Raw genomic sequence first — 18,493 nt, forward strand, 5'->3', positions numbered from 1 at the left:
TTGGGCAAAACTGTGACATGAGATGATGTCATCCATTCATTCATGGACATTTTCCAAACATACTGGCAATGGGAAGGGCAGGCTATGGACATTTATTGCCAAGAATGTTTTCTTTTTTATGGTTCATACCAAGCAAGTAAAGAATAATCTGGAAATCGATAGGTATTGTGTTTTGCATTGTTCTGTAAATTCCTAAACAGCTGCTAATAGGAAGGATACTTAAGAAAGCCAAGTGAAAGCATTCTGAATTTTTATAAATGAGAGAAATGGAAATGAGGATGTGTACATTCTCTGGATATCGTTAGGAAATTGCAATTAATTGCAATCCAGGAAAATCAGGTATGCTTCAGCCCTGTCCTACTTTGCAGTGTATACTCTAAATTCCGTATCACTAGGACTAAATTGTTGATGTCTGATGTTTGATGCGGCTAAATATGGAAGAGACCATTCCAGTTATATTCTTGGTATTAGAAGTAATGTAATATGTAGATGTCAGGAAAAGAGGTGAGATACAAATAACATGGAGCCCTAGTGGTGCAGTGGTTAGAATGCAGTATTGCAGGCAAACTCTGCCCACAGCCTAGATTTCGATCCCGACAGAATCAAGGTTGACTCAGTCTTCTATCCTTCTGAGGTCGGTAAAATGAGGACCCAGATTGTTGGGTGCAATATGCTGACATTGTAAACCACTCAGAGAGTGCTGTAAAGCGCTATGGGGTATGGTATATAAGTCTTAAGTGCTATTGTTATGGTAACATTTGTATACTATTAAAACGTGGGGAAGCAGATTGCTTCGGATGGGTATAAGTTATGCCCTGCCGAAAGTCTTATCACACTGGAATTGTATAGACACCTAGTTTTTTTTCTTCCTTGTCTCTTTTTCTATTAGCCATGATGTTAAAGGCATAGTAATGTATGGCATATATTAGGCAAACAATAGCCCAGGGTGTTTTTTATCAGTTCTGCTAAGAGTAAAAGATCAGTAGAAGCAGCTGTGCCTGAGAGAGGCTTTTGTCAAAAGTTCACAACCAGTATTGGTGAGATCGTCTTATTAATAAATCTTTACTCCCAATATACCAAGAACACTCTTGCTCTTTTGTTATGTCGAATGGCCACCTCAATTGTCTTAAGAATGTACACTTTTCTTCAAAAGAAAAGCGGTTTCTTAGCCAGAGGTATTTCTGCGATGAGGGCCAGTTCTCTTGTGGTTTCAGAAGGACAACCACATTCATCAGTTCCAGCAAACCATTTATTCTTAAAATCTTGGTTAGATTTTGCTCTGTCCTGGTAATTAGCATCAAACCAATGTTTGGCTTTTTTACTAATGAATCTATTCATTTTCTGGTTTGTTGATTTGTCTCTTTTTTTCTTTCTCTTTCTGTATATCTGAAACAGTGCGCTCTCCACCAGGATTGGCTAAAACTCCACTTTCAGCACTGGGGCTGAAACCTCATAATCCAGCAGAGATTTTGTTGCATCAGACAGGAGGTAAGTGAAAGTATTAATACAATGGAAAAGTTGGTGTAACAGCAATAAGGCACCTTGGTTGTTTGCTTGCAGACATTTCATTACCCGGCTTGGTAACAGTAGCAGTGCAAATGAATGTGGAGTTTGTATCCTGTCTATATATATACCCTGTTTCCCCAAAAATAAGACATCCCCTGATAAGCCCAATCGGGCTTTTGAGCACATGCAGTAAAATAAGCCTCTCTCTGAAAATAAGCCCTCCTGAAAATATTTAAATGCAGAGCTGGAAATCAGGTAAGACAGCAAGAGGAGCCCTATCTTGCTCCACACACCCCAAAATAATAAGACCTCCTCAAAAATAAGGCCAAGCACCTGTTTCAGGGTTCAAAAATATAAGACAGGGTCTTAATTTCGAGAAAACACGGTATAGTATCTTGCTTTTCAAGTGTTGGTGGGGATGTTTTCTCCTTAGTGTTCCTCGATTAGAGCATTGTTTTCTACTTGCCTACTTATCTGGTGTTCATCCCTGCTTATCTGGATATTGGCTGCTGAAGAAGATGTGTTCTGATTTTTTAGTTTCCTTAGCTTTTTTAGGGTCTTTTTTAATGGTGTGTAAATATTGTTTGGTTCTGTGTGTCTATTGGCTGATTTGTGATGGCTGATTTGTCTGAATGCGAAGCTTCCAGGAATTCATGAAGATTTTTGGATTTAGCTTGGTCTAGGATGCACATAGTTTCCCAGCAGAAACTGTGGTTGAGTCTGTCCATGAGTTGTGAGATTAAGGAGTTTTCATATTGTCTTCTGACTGCTAGCTGGTATTCATGAACATGCTCTGCTAATTGCTCTGCACTTTCTGCCTAAATCCTGGACTGGATATTCAGATAAATCAGTTTTGTAGCTGACTGCTTAGTCACATAGCCAAGGGCAAGGCAAGTAGCTTATCAGATCCATAGCTAAATGACACAAATCCCACAAGAAGCCCACAAACTAATTAATATTTTCTGGGTTTTATTTCTTGAGGGACTTCTTTATGGCATAACTAAAATGCAATTAACATGATAGAGGAAGGATACTTATTTGCTGGTTTATTTTGTTAATTTATATACCTTAGTCTCCCAACTAATAAGAGCCAGGAATGAAAATAATACACCAACAACATGTCTCAAACGAGATCAAAGGAATAGCGTGATAATAACAAAAACATTAAATAATACACCAGGGACAATTTAGAAATGGTTAGGATTGTTTGGATCAACAATTATAACCCGGCAGAAAAATAAGCATAACTATGAGGTGGAGGAATGCTAATAAACGTTAACAAAATATTTTAAAACATAAAAAAAATTGATAAACTGATTCCGAAAGGACATTCTGCAATATTGGACCTGCCACCAAAAAGGCCCTGTTGCCAATTCATTCCAGACAGCCTCTTTCATCAGCCATAGAAGGTTTACATGCAGAATGAAACTCTGTTAGGTAACAATATAAGGAGGAAGCTGTTCCTTCAAGTAGAGAGGTCCTGAGCTATACAGCAATATGTATGCAAAAACTAGCAGTTTGCATTTGGCATAGAATACAAGGGGAAATCAATGTAACTGACCTAAAAGAGATGTTAAATGCTCCCAGTAGGATATCTTAGATGGAGTCTTGTTGCTGTTATTTTGGACTTCATGCAATTTCCTATTCTTCTTTTAAGGGTGTCCCCATGTAGAATCTGTTGCAACCCAATGGTACATCATCTGCATTTGATAATAAGCCTTCCTAGCTGTTACATTGGTCTGGGCTTTTGGAGTAGCACAGGGTATAAGCTCATCCAAAAAGTTGCTTTTTTGGGGAAAGAACGTTCCTCTCAAGGATAGAAAAGTTTCTCTCAAATTGATTGAGGCTTTCCTGACATCAAATCTGTTTGAATCCAATTTCAGTTGGAGCAGCGGGAGTCAATCAGGAAACTTGCAACATCTGGAATCTATATGAAAATGGGAATTTGTGCTTTGGTAGTTCTTCCTGTCCATACATTACTAACCATGTAAATCTCTCTGACGCAATCTTTAAAAAAATGTGCCAAAAGATGCATAAAAATGAATGCATTTTATACTTTAAAATGCATACAAAAATGCACAATTCTGGTTGAATATTATTTAAGGTAAAATAAAGACAAATGTTTGTATACCTTATAAATGCAGGTTGCTAGAATGGAGTGGATTATGTAGTAATCGGAGAAGAGGGAAACAGAATTAACACTTCTGCAACTGCTTTTTTTAAGGAGATTTGTCTCAGCCTTACAGTATGTGACAGCTGTCACTCTCATTCTTGGGCATCAGGTTATTTTTCTCCAATAATTATTTTGCATATTTATGCCTGTTAATTTTTGGATAGACCCAGAGAGCTATTGCTTTTATTTACTAAGTACTGTAGTGGCTTAAAGGAGCATAGTATAAAAACATAGACAAAACCTGTTTTAAAAATCAAGTCTCTTCATTATTTTTCTCTGATACCCAGAATTCTAAATCCAAGTACTGTTTTCCTGAGCTTATTGAAGAACAGGGTAGAATTTTCTGAAGACAAAGGAAACTTTAACCAGAGATGAGCCTCATTGACAGTAGATTGTATTTTTTTCATAAAATTATTTTGCAAGCATTCAATACAAATTGTGTAGTGCATATATGGCTCGCCTCCATAATAATAACTTGCAAGTCTTCCACTATATAATAAAGAAGATATTTTCATCAGGCCCAGGTATTGCAATACTCCTAACTGTTTAGCAAAAGCTTACTAATATCAGTTTCTTTCTTTTCCTTCTTTCCTTGCCCCACAGATGGGGAAACAGTAGTTGAATATGATCAAGGTAAGGAGGTCATTCTTTTCAGCCTATTAGAACACTTTGGAAGAACTGTGGAAAGGATGGAACAATTTTCACTTGCCAAAATATCTGGTTGGCTTGCTGTGGGTGTGTCGAAAGGCTAAACAAAACAAAATGTTCGTCATAGATTCAATAGCATCATAGAGTGTTCAAGGGTTGCTGTATGCACGCATTAACCTCAAATAAATGTTGACAGAGAAATGGCAGGGAAAGTACTATTTATCTAAGGGTAATATTTTCCATCTCCTTGATGTAAACACGGGCAGACTGCTTTTCCTTCTTCTAAAATATTTCCTAGGTAAATATTCTAGTTCTACTAATCTGAATGTTTAGTAGACACCATTTGGTAATTTCCTGTTGCAGAGTTAGTACTTCTGGTGAATGAACTTCAGTCTTAGTTAATATTTACCACTTAAAGCTTTCCAGAAAACTCTTCCAGTTTTGTTGATTGTAAAGTGAGTACTGGAGTTCTCGATACATATACCTGCAGTGAGTTTAGTTATTCCCAACTATCTATGACAGGGTGTCAAACTCGCGTCCTCACAGTGGCGTCATGTGACGTATCATGACTTTTTTCCCCTTCGCTAAACTGGGAGTGGGCATGGCCAGCGTGTGATGCATCCGACCCATGGGCCACGAGTTTGATAGCCCTGATCTATGTACATTATCCTAAGAAATGTTAGGCCTGATTAGACATTAGCTGGGCAATGTCTTGATCTTTCCATGAGCCAGCTATGGTATTGGTAGATAAGATGGGCAGTCATACCAATTGAATGAATGAATGAATGTCCTTCTATCCCTGCCCTTATTTACTGATGGTTGTGGTATGGTTGCTTATGTTACCATCTTTGAATGGGACTAACTTGCACAGATGTAGCAGCTGTAACATGATGAAAGGCACACCCTAAAAGAGTATTTCTTCCAAAATTATGGGTTACTTTTTCCAGCAATCTTTGTATTTCATTGAGCAGATCATCAGCTTTAAAGAAACTTAGCATTTATACGTTTAAACCAGAGGTGGGTTTCAGCAGATCCTGACCAGTTCTGGAGAACCGGTAGTGGAAACTTTGAGTAGTTCGGAGAACCGGTAAATACCACCTCTGACTGGCCCCGCCCCCATCTATTCTCTGACTCCCGAGTCCCAGCTGATCGGGAGGAAATGGGGATTTTGCAGTATTCTTCTCCTGGAGTGGGGAGGGAATGGAGATTTTACAGTATCCTTCCCCTGGAATGGAGTGGAAGTGGAGATTTTATAGTATCCTTACCCTGCCAATCCCACCAAGCCACTCCCACCAAGCCATGCCCACAGAACTGGTAGTAAATTTTTTTGAATCCCACCCAGGGCCGGATTTTCCTATAGGCTAACTAGGCTTCAGCCTAGGGCCTCAAGATCAAGAGGGGCCTACATTCAAATGTTAGCAAAATTAAAATTACACTTTCACTATAGGTGAAAGGGCCTCATAAGTGGAATAGCCTAGGGCCTCTTTTCATCTAAATCCGGCCCTGATCCCACCACTGGTTTAAACACATTGAGAATTCTGATAGGGATTGTGAAGTATTAACCAGAGTAATTCAGATATAATTTTATGCAGGTTTACTCAGGGTTAAGCCCTACTGTATAGAGCGGCATTTACTCATCCATTAAATTTTGCTGTTATTCCCTGCTTCTTCCCACAAATAACACCATGCTAAAAAACAATGGCTACATTTCCTCCCCCCCCTCATACAAGGTTCCTGTAGTTACATTTTATAAAAATAAGTAAAAATAGAAAGGGAATAGGGGTAGGAAACTAAGCCACAGTTCAGCTTCAGGTGCAGTTTGCCTTAAGACATTCTGTATTCTCTTAGTAGAGTTCATATTTAGTCATTCCTCTGCAACTATATAAGGAATCAGCATTCTTATTAATTATTCTCTTCTTCCACCCCCAAGCAAGGCCACTGCTGGCTTCAAGAAAATCTATATAAACAAAAAGCCAAGGCAAGAATTTACATTTTTAAGAAGTTGTTTAGGACAGAACACAGCTGGGATACAACTTAATCTTTTGGAAAGCAGCTGCATTTAGGTATTCCAAATAAACCAAAATAGAATCCTAAATATTTTTTGAACAGGATGTCCGCATCATTATAGATTGCTGAGACAAAATTTATGGAAGTTAGTCAATACTGTTGGTCAGATCATATTGAAAAATCAGTTGTTATTTTTCTTTTTAAGGTGGCAATCTACACTGAGAGACCTAGCATCCTTGGCTAAGACTTTGTTAGTCTAATAACATAATCCAATTTTACATCTTTTTAAAACCTTCCTATTGATTTTATTTCAGAATAGATGATAATGATAATGGTGATGATGATGATGATGACCATTATCATTAATGGTCCATAAATTGCTATGGGCACTTATTCCATAAAATGTGGAGGGACTAACAATATCTAATTATGCAATTAAAATAATAACAATGAAGCATAACCACCCAGATTAATTAATAATCATAACAATTTTAAAACAACAATAGGGACTCCACAAACACGCTAACCCCAGAATTTTTTGCAAGGTATAGCATGCGTATCTAAGCAAATAAGAAAAACGAAAAAAAAATAAAATAGCAAACGTTCATTGATTCCACAGTCCGCCTGCTTCAAAGGTTCTTTATTGCTATATTTGCTAAATATGGCATTTTTTTAAAAAAATCTCCAATCCATTTACCAAGCACCATTAAAGATATGGGGAAAACATGCCAGTTTCCATTCTTTAATCATAACCACTATGAAAAGGATATTAAAGGATAAGATGTTGGGTCAATCAAGTAGATATCTAGATAGTTAAAAAATTGTGTTGATAAGTAATCATCAATTGTCCTTCATCAATTGATGCCAGGAGATTTAATGTTCAATCTTATACTATTCAACATTTTTATTAACAACTTGGATTATTACTATTCTATGTTCTATGTCACGTGTGTCAAACTCGTGGCATCACGTTCCTGTCACGTAATGTTTCACCACGTTTTTCTCATTCGCGGAGCTGGGGTGGGCATGGCCTGCGCGCGATGCATCCGGTTTGCAGCTGCCAGTTTGACACCCCTATTCTATGTAGAGTGTGAGGGATTGCTTATCAACTCTGCAGTTGATCTAAAATTATGTTGGAGCTAATAGCTAATTTCATAGAATACAGATCTAAAATTCAAAACAATAACTTAGAGAAAATGGCTGCACTGGGCAAGGAATTGGCCTTGATGGCTTTATGCCTTCTTTCAACCTTATGATTCTATGAATATACAATTTTTGCAGATGGGAGAAATTGGGAATATGTGGCTCTCCAATGCTGACTGGAGTTTTTGTGAACTAAAATTCAACAATATCTGGAGAATGTGAGTTCCACCATTAGTATAGTCAAGCTGAAGATCTGGGTTTTAGCAAAATTGCCTATATTTTGATTATATCTTCACAACATCAGTGTGCTACAGGAAGAAATTGTGCTTTTATGGTAAATAAAAATATTAGGAAATATTTATTGCAGAATAAGTTTTCATGTAGGGCTACCACCTACAATCCGATGCAGGTGATTAAAAGTATGAACGTTTATGCTGTAATAATGGATTTATTAATTAAGATGGCACCAGATTCTATTGTATTTTGAGTGTTGTTATTATTAGATACACTTTTATTTTTTTGTTAATAGGATAAAAAAAATGAGGCAGAATATAATTTGTGTAGTTAAAATGTTATTAGTCATCCCTTTAGATCAGGGCTGTCAAACTCATGGCTTGCGGTCCGGATGTCTCACATGCTGGCCATGCCCACCCCCATTTTAGCGAAAGGGGGGAAAGTTGCAATATGTCATGTGATGACAATGTAACGCCACAAGTTTGACACCCCAGTTTTAGATCAATGTTTTTCAACTATAGCTAATTTAAAACTGTGGACTTCAATTGGCTGACTGGGGAATTCTGGGAGTTGAAGTCCACAGTCTTGAAGTGACTACGGTTGAGAAACGCTGCTTTAGACTCTTTCCATAGGTTCTGCTGTACAACACAACAAACTGTTCACTTGCTCAAATTAATCCTAGGGAAGTTTCCCCCCCCCCATTTATCTTCCAATAATTTGCAGGCAGCTGAAGTTTGGAGCTTAGTACTGGTATATGCTTTAGTGCACATTGAACAAGATTTTAGTGTACTTATCAGACCAAGAAAAACATTCCAAAAGAAAAAAAATACTCTAAACAGTGAGCAGATGACCCTTAACTTTTATACATGAGAAAGAAACAAATAGTGTATTTCAACCTACTATCGTTCCTCCTTGTTGGATTTTTTTCCTGCAATCTTTGAACTTAGTAGCTTTGCAATAAACAAGAACAGTTTTTTGTTTGTTTTGTTTTTCCTTTTTCCATTTCATAGAGGTCTTGGCTCTCCCAGAAGTTTCTCATTAGTTTGCAAGCTAATGCCTAACCATGCTATTTTTAGATAGGGAGGGGAGCTGGAAATGTGTAGCAGCAACAGATGTAATTACTTTAAGTGGCATGCTGGCGCATTATACACATTGCGAGCCTTTTGAGGTTGCACTTCAGCCTAGCACCAAAGTTTTCCCATTTTTTATGGCCTTTCTAAGTTTGGCCAAGCTAACTGTCCTGGGCTTTGGCCTCACAGAATGTTCAGCCCAGCCTTCTTCATCCTCATTTTCTTTCCTTCTCTTCTTCCCTGCCTCCTCTGCCAGTTGGCAAAAGTCAACCTTGGACACATCAGGAGAAAGCTTGGCCACCAGTCTGATCTCCCCGGTTCCCAAATCTTGCTTCATCTTCATAAAATTGTGCCCTTATTTAACTGGTTTCCATCTTAGATGTGTTAAGGATATTCCCAGCATACTATTTACAATACTATCCTATATAGTTTACATTCCTTTTACCTAGTTCGAGGTTCAGAGGAAATCATCCAGTGGACTGCCTATATTACAAAGAACATCATAAGGCAGATGCAGCATATACCTGAGTTTATCTTCAAACAACAGTTAAAATAGCCTCATGTAACAGCGGTCCTTGTATTTGTGACTAATTTAAGAGACCACTGTTTTCATACAAATCCATGCAGCTTCATCTTGAAATTCTGGAAGCCACAGTGTCTCTGGAATCAGTAATGATTCCACATTCATTTTGCATATAGAAGAATTTGAACATTTTCAGAAAGAATAATTTGTGACAGCTCACACTTCAGGTTGATTTATTTTGGGGACCTGAGTTGTACCTAAATTGATTTTAATACTTTGGTCTGTCTTGGTTATATTATTGTTATGTTTAAGTCGCTTTGAATTTATGTGGCAAAGAAAAATAGAGTAAAAAGGTTTGAAGGGTAAATCAATTATTGTTATGTTATGTTGTGTTGTGATGTAATTTTATACTGTACTGTACTTGTACTACGTACTGTACAAAAAATGTGAAATCACAGCTGCAGATCCTTTAACTGGTGTTGGCCTTCATTTGTATGAAGTTCTTCCCAAGAATCTATGTGCTCTTATAATGTATTGGTGTAGTTTCTATACATATTCAAGCAGTGAATCCTTTTGTAATTGACAGACGGACATTTTGTCAATGTGCAGTGCTGTCCAAGATTTTTTGATATGGCGTCTAGTGTGCTGATAGCCACTGGGGCCACCATGGCTAATTTTATACCATAAACTTTCAATTTAGATGTTTAGATCTTGATACATTGTGAGCTTCTTAGTAATTATATAATTATTATTATATAATTATAATAATAATCATAATTATGTCTAATTATTCAGATATAATTATGAACGAAGACTATATCTATTTATATTCAGAAATCCCACAATACCTGCTCTTTTTCAACTACTTTTTCAATGTTATGTTCCCACTGATTTTTCATTACTTTCACATGATAATTTTTACAGCTGTTCCAATGATTCATGTTGGTGACCGTATTATGTCATTGTTTATAATTAGTTTGTGTGATCTTGTGTGTGCTGAGTATATGATCTACTGCTTCTTCTGCTTCTTTGTGTAATTTGTATTTTGAATAATTTGAATCATTACTATGATTATTATTAAAATTTATTAGCTGACTAACTCCAAGGGAATCATGATTATTAGTGGTTAAAAATGGTTTACGGTTTCAAGCAACTTAGATATCATGTTTGCTTGTTTTTCTCCCCGCATGTAAATTTAGGGCCCCGGAGCTATGTGGAATCTGTGGCTCATACAGCAGCAGGCAACAGCGGTGGGAGCGGAAGCAGCATTGCTGGGAAGCTCCAGCCATCTTTGGTTTCAGAGACCTACAGCACTGAGACACCTGTAAGGAATGAGTCCCTCAACAATTCTTTCACCTTGCCTAGCCCAGCCTCTGCCAGCAGCCCTATACATAGCATGGACGGGTAAGTTGCAGGAGAGACAAGGCTGTCAGATGCATGGAACTGCCTTCTGTGAGCAAGATCAGTGGAATGAAGGACTGAAATAACAATTTATCCATGGCTTTGATTATTGTAGCACTGGAATAAGACAAACGAGAGAGAAAAGTTTGCTTTATTGTCAGAGGAAAGAATATGGGAAAGAGATATTCTTTTCCTTTTTTTTTGCTTACGTTCATCCACTCATGACCCAAGAGGAAGAACAGTATATGTGCACAATAAAAAAGAAAGAAAGATGATATCTACGAAAGTGAAGGAACTTTTTTTCCCCAAAATAGGAAATGCGAAATTGTTTCCAATTATGATCCGGAGAAATGTTTCATAGAGTAAGAACCTCATCAGAGCTTCTTCAATAACTCTATGTTATCTTGCTCCTTCTTGTAATATATGCTTAGCTATCAGGACAGCGTGCCCAAATTCAGCTAGTTCATTATTTCTTTTTTCCTAAAAAAAATTATGAAGCATTTTCCCCACTGGAAAGGATTCTATGTGTCAACAGTATGATTTTACCAAACTGTTTATAAATCTATAAATATGTTTTGACCGCATGAGGATATCCACAGTTCACATTTCTCCATAAGCAAAAATGTATTGTGAAATTCTTTCCTCTCTAAAATGTTTGCAATAGATTGTGTGGGTTTCATAATGGTTTATAAACTGCGAAATTACAAGATGAAATAAAATGACTTCCTCATAGGCAATTGTTCTGTTACTTTATTTAAATATTGTTTCAGAAAGAGGAACACAGTTGAAACTATTCCCCCTGAAAACAAATAATTATGGTCACTTATCTGAATGAATATCAAAGATAGAAGTGCGAGCATGATTTTAAATCACTATGACTTAAAGTGGGAATTCCCACAGGAGAAAACTTTTGGGAACCACATCAGAGCAGTGGGTGGTACCAGAATGGAGAAAGAAGTTTCTTTTTCCTCCATTCCTTTAGCTCCCTCTCATTCATCTGCTTTTACCTTTCCCAGAGGGAAATCAAGGAAACCACACAAGTTTCCTATCTGAATTCCAAATCAGGGCTCTCTAAACTTGGCAACTTTAAGACTTATTGACTTCAACTCAGCTGGATGGCGGAGGAATTCTGGGAGCTGAAGTCCATAAGTCTCAAAGGCTTAGGAAATGAAACTGAGGACTGCATATACTGTGCTCCAAGAGCCATAGCATTTTAGCCCCTTATTTTGTGAGAAATTTATGGAGCATTATGTTTATGTTCTTGCAACTTCAAATGATATTCCAGGCTATGAATGAATCCTTTGATAAAGTACTTTAATATGTTTCTTTGTTTCCTCCAGGATCTCTATTGGTAGTTACCCATCAGAAAACAGTGCCAGCATAGCCATTTCCTCCCAGCCATCTGCCGAGTCCAGCTTCCAATCCACTAATCTTTCTCAGGGTCCTTCAGCACACAGCAGTTACCAAAATACATCTACATCAACTCAGGGCCTGCCGGTCTCTATGAATGCCGACTTCCCTGATGGCCGAACCAGCACTCAACAAGATAACCATCCAAGGCCTCAAGCCCAGATCATTGCATCTGGGGTCCAAGTCATGCCTGGAAGCCCACATGCCCTTCATAGAACAGTAGCTACCAATACTCCTCCTAGCCCAGGGTTTGGGCGAAGAACTGTTAGCACAAATATGGTGGCCATTCCAGGAAGCCCAAGCATGAACAGGCACTTAATGGGTCCCCATAGCACTGTTGTTTCATCACCTGGGAGTCCAAGCCATGCTCGACACCAGCCCTTAGCAGGGGGTAGCACAGCCATGATTTCTGGGAGTCCCAGTCTGGACCGACATATGATATGTGGGTACTCAACTCCAGAGGAAAAGCAACAAACACTGTCTCGCCAGAGCAGTGCTTCAGGTTATCAAGCTCCCTCTACCCCATTATTTCCTGTCTCCCCTGCATACTATCATGGAATTAGCCCACATTCCTCTTCCCCTGACTCGGCAGTATATAGACAGGGCAGCCCCACCCCACCCCAACCATTGCTCCCTGAGAAAAGAAGGATGTCATCGGGGGATCGATCAAACAGCCTGCCCAACTATGCTACAGTGAATGGCAAGACTTCATCACCCATTTCCAGTGGCATGTCCAGTCCCAGCAGTGGGAGCAGTATGGCCTTTCATCATACTCTGCCAGATTTTTCCAAATTTTCAATGCCAGGTAAAACTTATTTCATGTTCTTTCTCACTTGAGAGTTAAGCATGCAGCTAGTTCTCAACTCACAACCACAGTTGAGCCCAACACTTCTGTTGCTAAGCGAATCAATTGTTTTGCTCCATTCTACGACTTTTCTTGCCACAGTTCTCAAGGGAATCACTGCAGTTGTTTTAAGTAGTAACATTGTTGTTAAGTGAATCTCACTTCCCCATTGACTTTGCTTGTCAGGTCACAAAAGATGATCACATGACCCTGGGACACTGCAAACCATCATAAGTCTGAGTTTTGTTCACGTGACCATTTATTTATTTATTTAATTTGTATACCGCCCTTCTCCCAGAAGGGACTCAGGGCGGTGAACAGCCAAAATTAAAAATACATACAATACAAAAGTTAAGATAATTAAAAAGAATTAAATCATTGGCTTCCCAATTTAAAACCCCCAAATCTATAAAATTTAAAATCCCAATTAAGAACCATTTAGGCTAGGCCTAGACCATGGGGGATGAAAGGGTGAAAATGGTCATAAGTCACTTTTTTCAGTGGCATTGTAATTTTAAACGGTCACTAAACGAATGATTATAAATCAAGGACTACCTGTAGAGGATGATAGCAAAGGTTCTCCAACTTTGTGGTATCTTGATTTCCTTTAAGGGATATCAAACTAAAAAGTATATAAAACAGAATTTATCAGAAGACTGCAGCTAGTTCTAGTTTAGATAAACTAACAAGCAGAATCCCAAGCAAGTTTACACAATATCTCCAGTTCCTACACAAGCCTTAACACATTATTTAAATAACTAAGTTCCTCAACACCGTCAAGAGCTCCCACAGTTTGTGTTAAGTTGCTTTCTTATCTTTCATTCTAGTTGTTCTTCCTGTCAGTACTTAATGGATGAAGAGTGATCACCATGAAGAATTTTCTTAATATAACCATAGTTTTGTATGTGCTTTGCAATGAGAGAGGACTGTTATTTGCTAAATATCAAATATCATACATTATGGATTTTTTGTCCATTCCAAGTGTTCTTGGAATGTTGGAAGAATAGGTCCACAGCTGATCTGCAGCAGTGGATTGCTAGTATGAGTTACTTAACCAATGTTTTATTAATTTCCTTTCAACAGAGGGGCAAGAAAAAGGAATTTTTAGCTAATTGTTAAATTTTGTAGCATTGCTTTGTTTTATAAAATTTCTAGGCCTTTTATTCCACTCAGCCATCTCTTTCCAATTTTAATCTTACATTACATTATATGGCCTGTTTATAAAAGTAATTGCATGATGCGGTTTTTAACACCAAATAATGAAATTGATATTTCTAATTGTTTTTGGCAAGACTATATCATCATTATTATCCTTTTCCTACAGGAGAGGTTATTGATTATCGAACTTACCAGTAATCATCATAGCTTCATAAAATCATTTATCTCAAATTAATCGACTGATTAAAACTGGGAGTGAGTGCATGGTAGCTGGATTCAACTGACAACTGTTACTAGGTTCAGTTAGAGACCTAGTAGCTGCATTCATAGAGTATGCCAAACCTGGTTATTTGTAGTGATTTAATTTTTCTGTCAGTATGCAAATTGTGTGAGCTCACTGAGTTTGGTCAATGTACTTTTCAGTATCTTTTGCAAACTCAGAAATAGACTAATTTGGTAAGCAAGTTGAGCATATTGTACAAATCTAGTCCACAAAATTTCTACTGCACAAATGTGTTCAGTGCCTCCTTGTTTCTCTTTTCCTGTTTCTTAGACAGCAGTCCTGAAACAAGAGCAAATGTAAAGTTCGTCCAGGATACCTCGAAATACTGGTACAAGCCAGAGATTTCCAGAGAACAAGGTGAGGTGTTTTTTTTTTTTATGGCTCACTGAAACTCCTTAACAGTTAGAACAAGTTCTGGCAAGCATGTGATTTTCTTTTGTTTCCGTGGAAACAAATCAACCACAAAATTATGAGGAACACTAAATATTCTGTTAGAGCACTTTTTCTCCAAGAACCCTCAATGGTGACAGGATTTATAATAACTCTTTTTGGATCTCTGTGGATAGCTATAGTTCTTCTGAGATACAAGATAGAAAGAAAGGTTAATTTCTTCTAGTTTTTGCAGCTTATGTGATAACCTTACTTTTACAAGTTGGCAAAATAATGCCAATGTTTAGGTATGCTGCAGGATTCAAACTTGGGAGAGGCCCCTCTCTCCCTCCTTCCCTCCCTCCCCTGACCATGCGAGCAGACAGAGTGATTACCCTCTCACCTTGTGTCACATGCTTCTTCTCTTGTCCCACCACGTAGAAAATGGGGTTTTATTTGTTTGTTTGTTTTTATTTATTTTTATACTGTCCCCATAAGGTCATTTTGGGTCACTTACAGGTTATAAAACAAATTGAAAAATAATTAAAACGTATCAAAATATTAAAACTACCCAAATTAAAATTTTAAAAACCAAAACAAAAAACAGACAGCATGAAGATGAGGTTTTCTTATCCTGTTAACCACTTCCAGCGGTGAGCACCTCCCTCAATAATATGGATATTCTCTATATAATTAAGAAGTTAGGAAGATTTCATAGAAGCATTGTTTCGTGGAAATAGAGACAATCAGCTGCAAATCTAATAGATACATATTTCAGTTCCTTTGACTGACATATAGCTCTGCACATAAGAGTTCAGGGGCTATGACTGGTAAATGGGACTTACTCACTGAGAGAAAATAAGTAAATATGGGCACTGTCTCCCATCACATTGAAGCTACAATAAAACCTTGATTGAACAGTTCATTTGTAGAGAGGCATATCTGCTAAAGCCAAATCTATATTAAATCCCCAAATATATGATTTGCAATAATTTGTGTCATTGCATAGAAATCAATTATGTAATGAACACAAATGGATGTAGAAGCATAAAAACATCAGTGATGGAAATGACATCAGTTGACCCAAAGGACATAAATTCTGTCCATTTTCTAAACCTTTTCAGAAATAACAGTTGGCAGTTAAAGTCCAAAGTAAAATTTTGTTCATTGCAGCCAAAGTCTGCTAAAGGGAGATCTGTAGAACTGAATGTTTAATTTTATTATTCTTCTTCCAGTCAAAAAAGTACACTTCTACATTTGAATTGATTAGCAATTGAGCATGCAAGGGTATCTCTCCCAGTTCAGGATGGCATGGTCTAAAGGTGTACAAAACAGATTGGCTCCCATTTCAGCTTTCAGGATGGCAACCTTCTCTCCCCAGCTCGTGCTGATAAGCTGCCTGTCGTATAATTGGGAGTGAGCCCTTTAAAAGAGTAAGTTCATGTATCTGTCAACAGCCGTTCTTTTCATCCATTCAACAGCTGAAGCACTTGGCACATCCCTCATTTCCTTCATATCTCCCCTTTCAAGGGTAGAGTGACTGTTAGTGAATGAACATTGGCGCTGCTTCAGATCAGATTCTCAGGGACAGGGTCATTCCTGTCCCTGCTGTAATTCAGGCTTCCCAGAACCAAACTACAAAAGAGCTTTCACATTTATATCTTAGAAGTCGATGAGAAAATCCCCCCTTAAAGGAGGGGGTGGCATGCATTCATGCCAGGGCCATGTTTGCTCCTTATTCATGACATTGCTAAGGATATGCATTTTCCACTCTCCACTGAATGCTGCTGTTTTTTGTCCCCTCCCCAAATTATACAACTGGCAACATCATTCATAACCACCTTAATCTCCAGATGTTATATGGGAGACTTATAAAGGTGAATTCATCTCATCTTTCCAAAAGAAAACTGAGCTATAAATCAGAGAAGAAACAGAGAAATAGCTGGTGTCCCAACCAAATGGCTTTGGACAGGACAATCACATCTAATATTTTGGAGAGCTCTAGCTTACTGAGCTTTCAAATTACCTAAAATCATGTCAGTGCACACTGAACAGGGTAGAATAGAAAAACTTTTTATTTATTTTCCAGACTTGGTGCCTTTCTTGTGGGGTAAAGGACTCATTATGCCAACTTGGGGCATATATACATTTCTCCTTCTACTGGGAGTATGTCTGGTGCTCTAAAGGTGGTGGGTTTTAATGGAAATAATTTTTCCCCATTATTCCTTGGCAATGCCCATGGGGGTCTCTCTCTGTTTAGAGAGGTATGAGATACAGATGTTTCTATAAGAGGTGGGAAGAAGATTCCAAGGTTGCATGTCTTCCTCCAAAATCAGAGCGCTCCCTCTCCCTCTCCCTCTCCCTCCCTCCCTCCCTCCCTCCCTCCGTCTTTCTCTCTCCCCATGGAAGAAAGTAGCCAACCTATTCTGGGGTTTCCTTACCAAACCTGGGAAGAAATGCTACTGAAGCCAACACAGATTATTTCTTTAAAGTTTAGGAATAGCAAAACAATTTCCCTATTAGAAAAGATTACAGCACAGGGTTTACAGAAATGTTGATGGGGGATAGGACATGATCAAGATGGGAGAGTCTGTCATCTTTAATCATAATGGTATCAGAAAAGTATGAAAGTTTCTCTAGTTCCTGACATTTTATGTTTATTTCACAATGACATGGAACCTTCAGATTTACAGTATTAGGTACCCTCATTATGGCTAACTCCTTGTTGATTGGAGTGGGGAGGGAAGCAGTAATGTATTTAATAGTCTGATAGTCCTCAGCTTACAACCACAATTGACCACAAATTTTCCATTGGTAAGCAAGACAGTTGTTAAGTGAGTTTTGCCCTATTTTATGACCTTTCCTGTCACAGTCAAGTGAATCGCTGCCAGTTGTCAAGTTAATAACATGGTTGTTAACTGAATCTGGCTTCCCCATTGACTTTGCTGGTCAAAAAGTTGCAAAAAGTGATCCCAAAGGTGACTGCAGGACATTGCAACTGTCATAAATACACTTACCAGTTGCTAAGTGTCTGAATTTTGATCGGTGACTATGGGGATGCTGTAATGATCGCAAGTGTGAAAAACTGGTCGTAAGTCACTTTCTTCTTTACACCGAGAATCCTATTATTCATTTCTTTATATGTTTTTCTTATTCAAGGTTTAGATCCCTTTATGTTCACATAGTATGCTCTACTTCTTTCCCAGCCATTGCATTGCTAAAAGACAAGGAACCAGGGGCCTTCATCATTCGAGACAGCCACTCTTTCCGGGGAGCCTACGGACTGGCCATGAAAGTAGCTTCACCGCCTCCAGGTGTTATACAGCAGAGCAAGAAAGGTAGAGCCATTCACACAACTTCCCACTACCCCCTTGTTCTTTTGGAACATGTGCATAGCAGGCTGCCTTCAAATCAGCAACCAGTTTCAGTCCACATGGGAATGGTTTGAGTTAGGGCCAGCAAAGATGCTATTGGGTGATATAAAATCCCAGTTTTTAATCCCAGGAAAATATATGCAACCTCAGTCTCTGCAACCTCAGAGACTAAAGTGTGTAAAGCTGTGGCATGAGAAATCTGGAAGGTGTTTTTTTTCAAAAGGCAACTGGACTTTGCTTTTCCTTGAAGTCATTTCACTTCTCATCCAAGAAGCTTCTTCAGTTCTGACTGAATGGTGGAGAACGGAGGGATTTATATTCCTTGCAGTCCAGAGGACTAATGACCAGAA

General features: G+C 38.2%; 1 protein-coding gene across 25 annotated transcripts in view; it reads left to right on the plus strand.

The window, feature by feature from the left end:
• Positions 1-18,493, plus strand: part of TNS1 (tensin 1) — a 398,798-nt gene that overhangs the window by 366,376 nt on the left and 13,929 nt on the right. For 15 of the 25 annotated variants that reach the window (XM_087881674.1, XM_087881677.1, XM_087881678.1 and 12 more), the window contains 6 exons: positions 1,396-1,488; positions 4,283-4,312; positions 10,504-10,708; positions 12,046-12,920; positions 14,671-14,757; positions 17,976-18,107. In XM_087881674.1, the coding sequence (XP_087737800.1) occupies positions 1,396-1,488; positions 4,283-4,312; positions 10,504-10,708; positions 12,046-12,920; positions 14,671-14,757; positions 17,976-18,107 (1,422 nt within the window). The remainder of the gene's footprint in view (positions 1-1,395; positions 1,489-4,282; positions 4,313-10,503; positions 10,709-12,045; positions 12,921-14,670; positions 14,758-17,975; positions 18,108-18,493) is intronic. The other 10 variants (XM_034421770.3, XM_087881679.1, XM_087881681.1 and 7 more) reach the window with 1 other exon arrangement.

This window comes from Pantherophis guttatus, chromosome 1, assembly GCF_059756535.1.
Source record: "Pantherophis guttatus breed Tessera chromosome 1, ASM5975653v1, whole genome shotgun sequence".
Taxonomy (NCBI): domain Eukaryota; kingdom Metazoa; phylum Chordata; class Lepidosauria; order Squamata; family Colubridae; genus Pantherophis; species Pantherophis guttatus.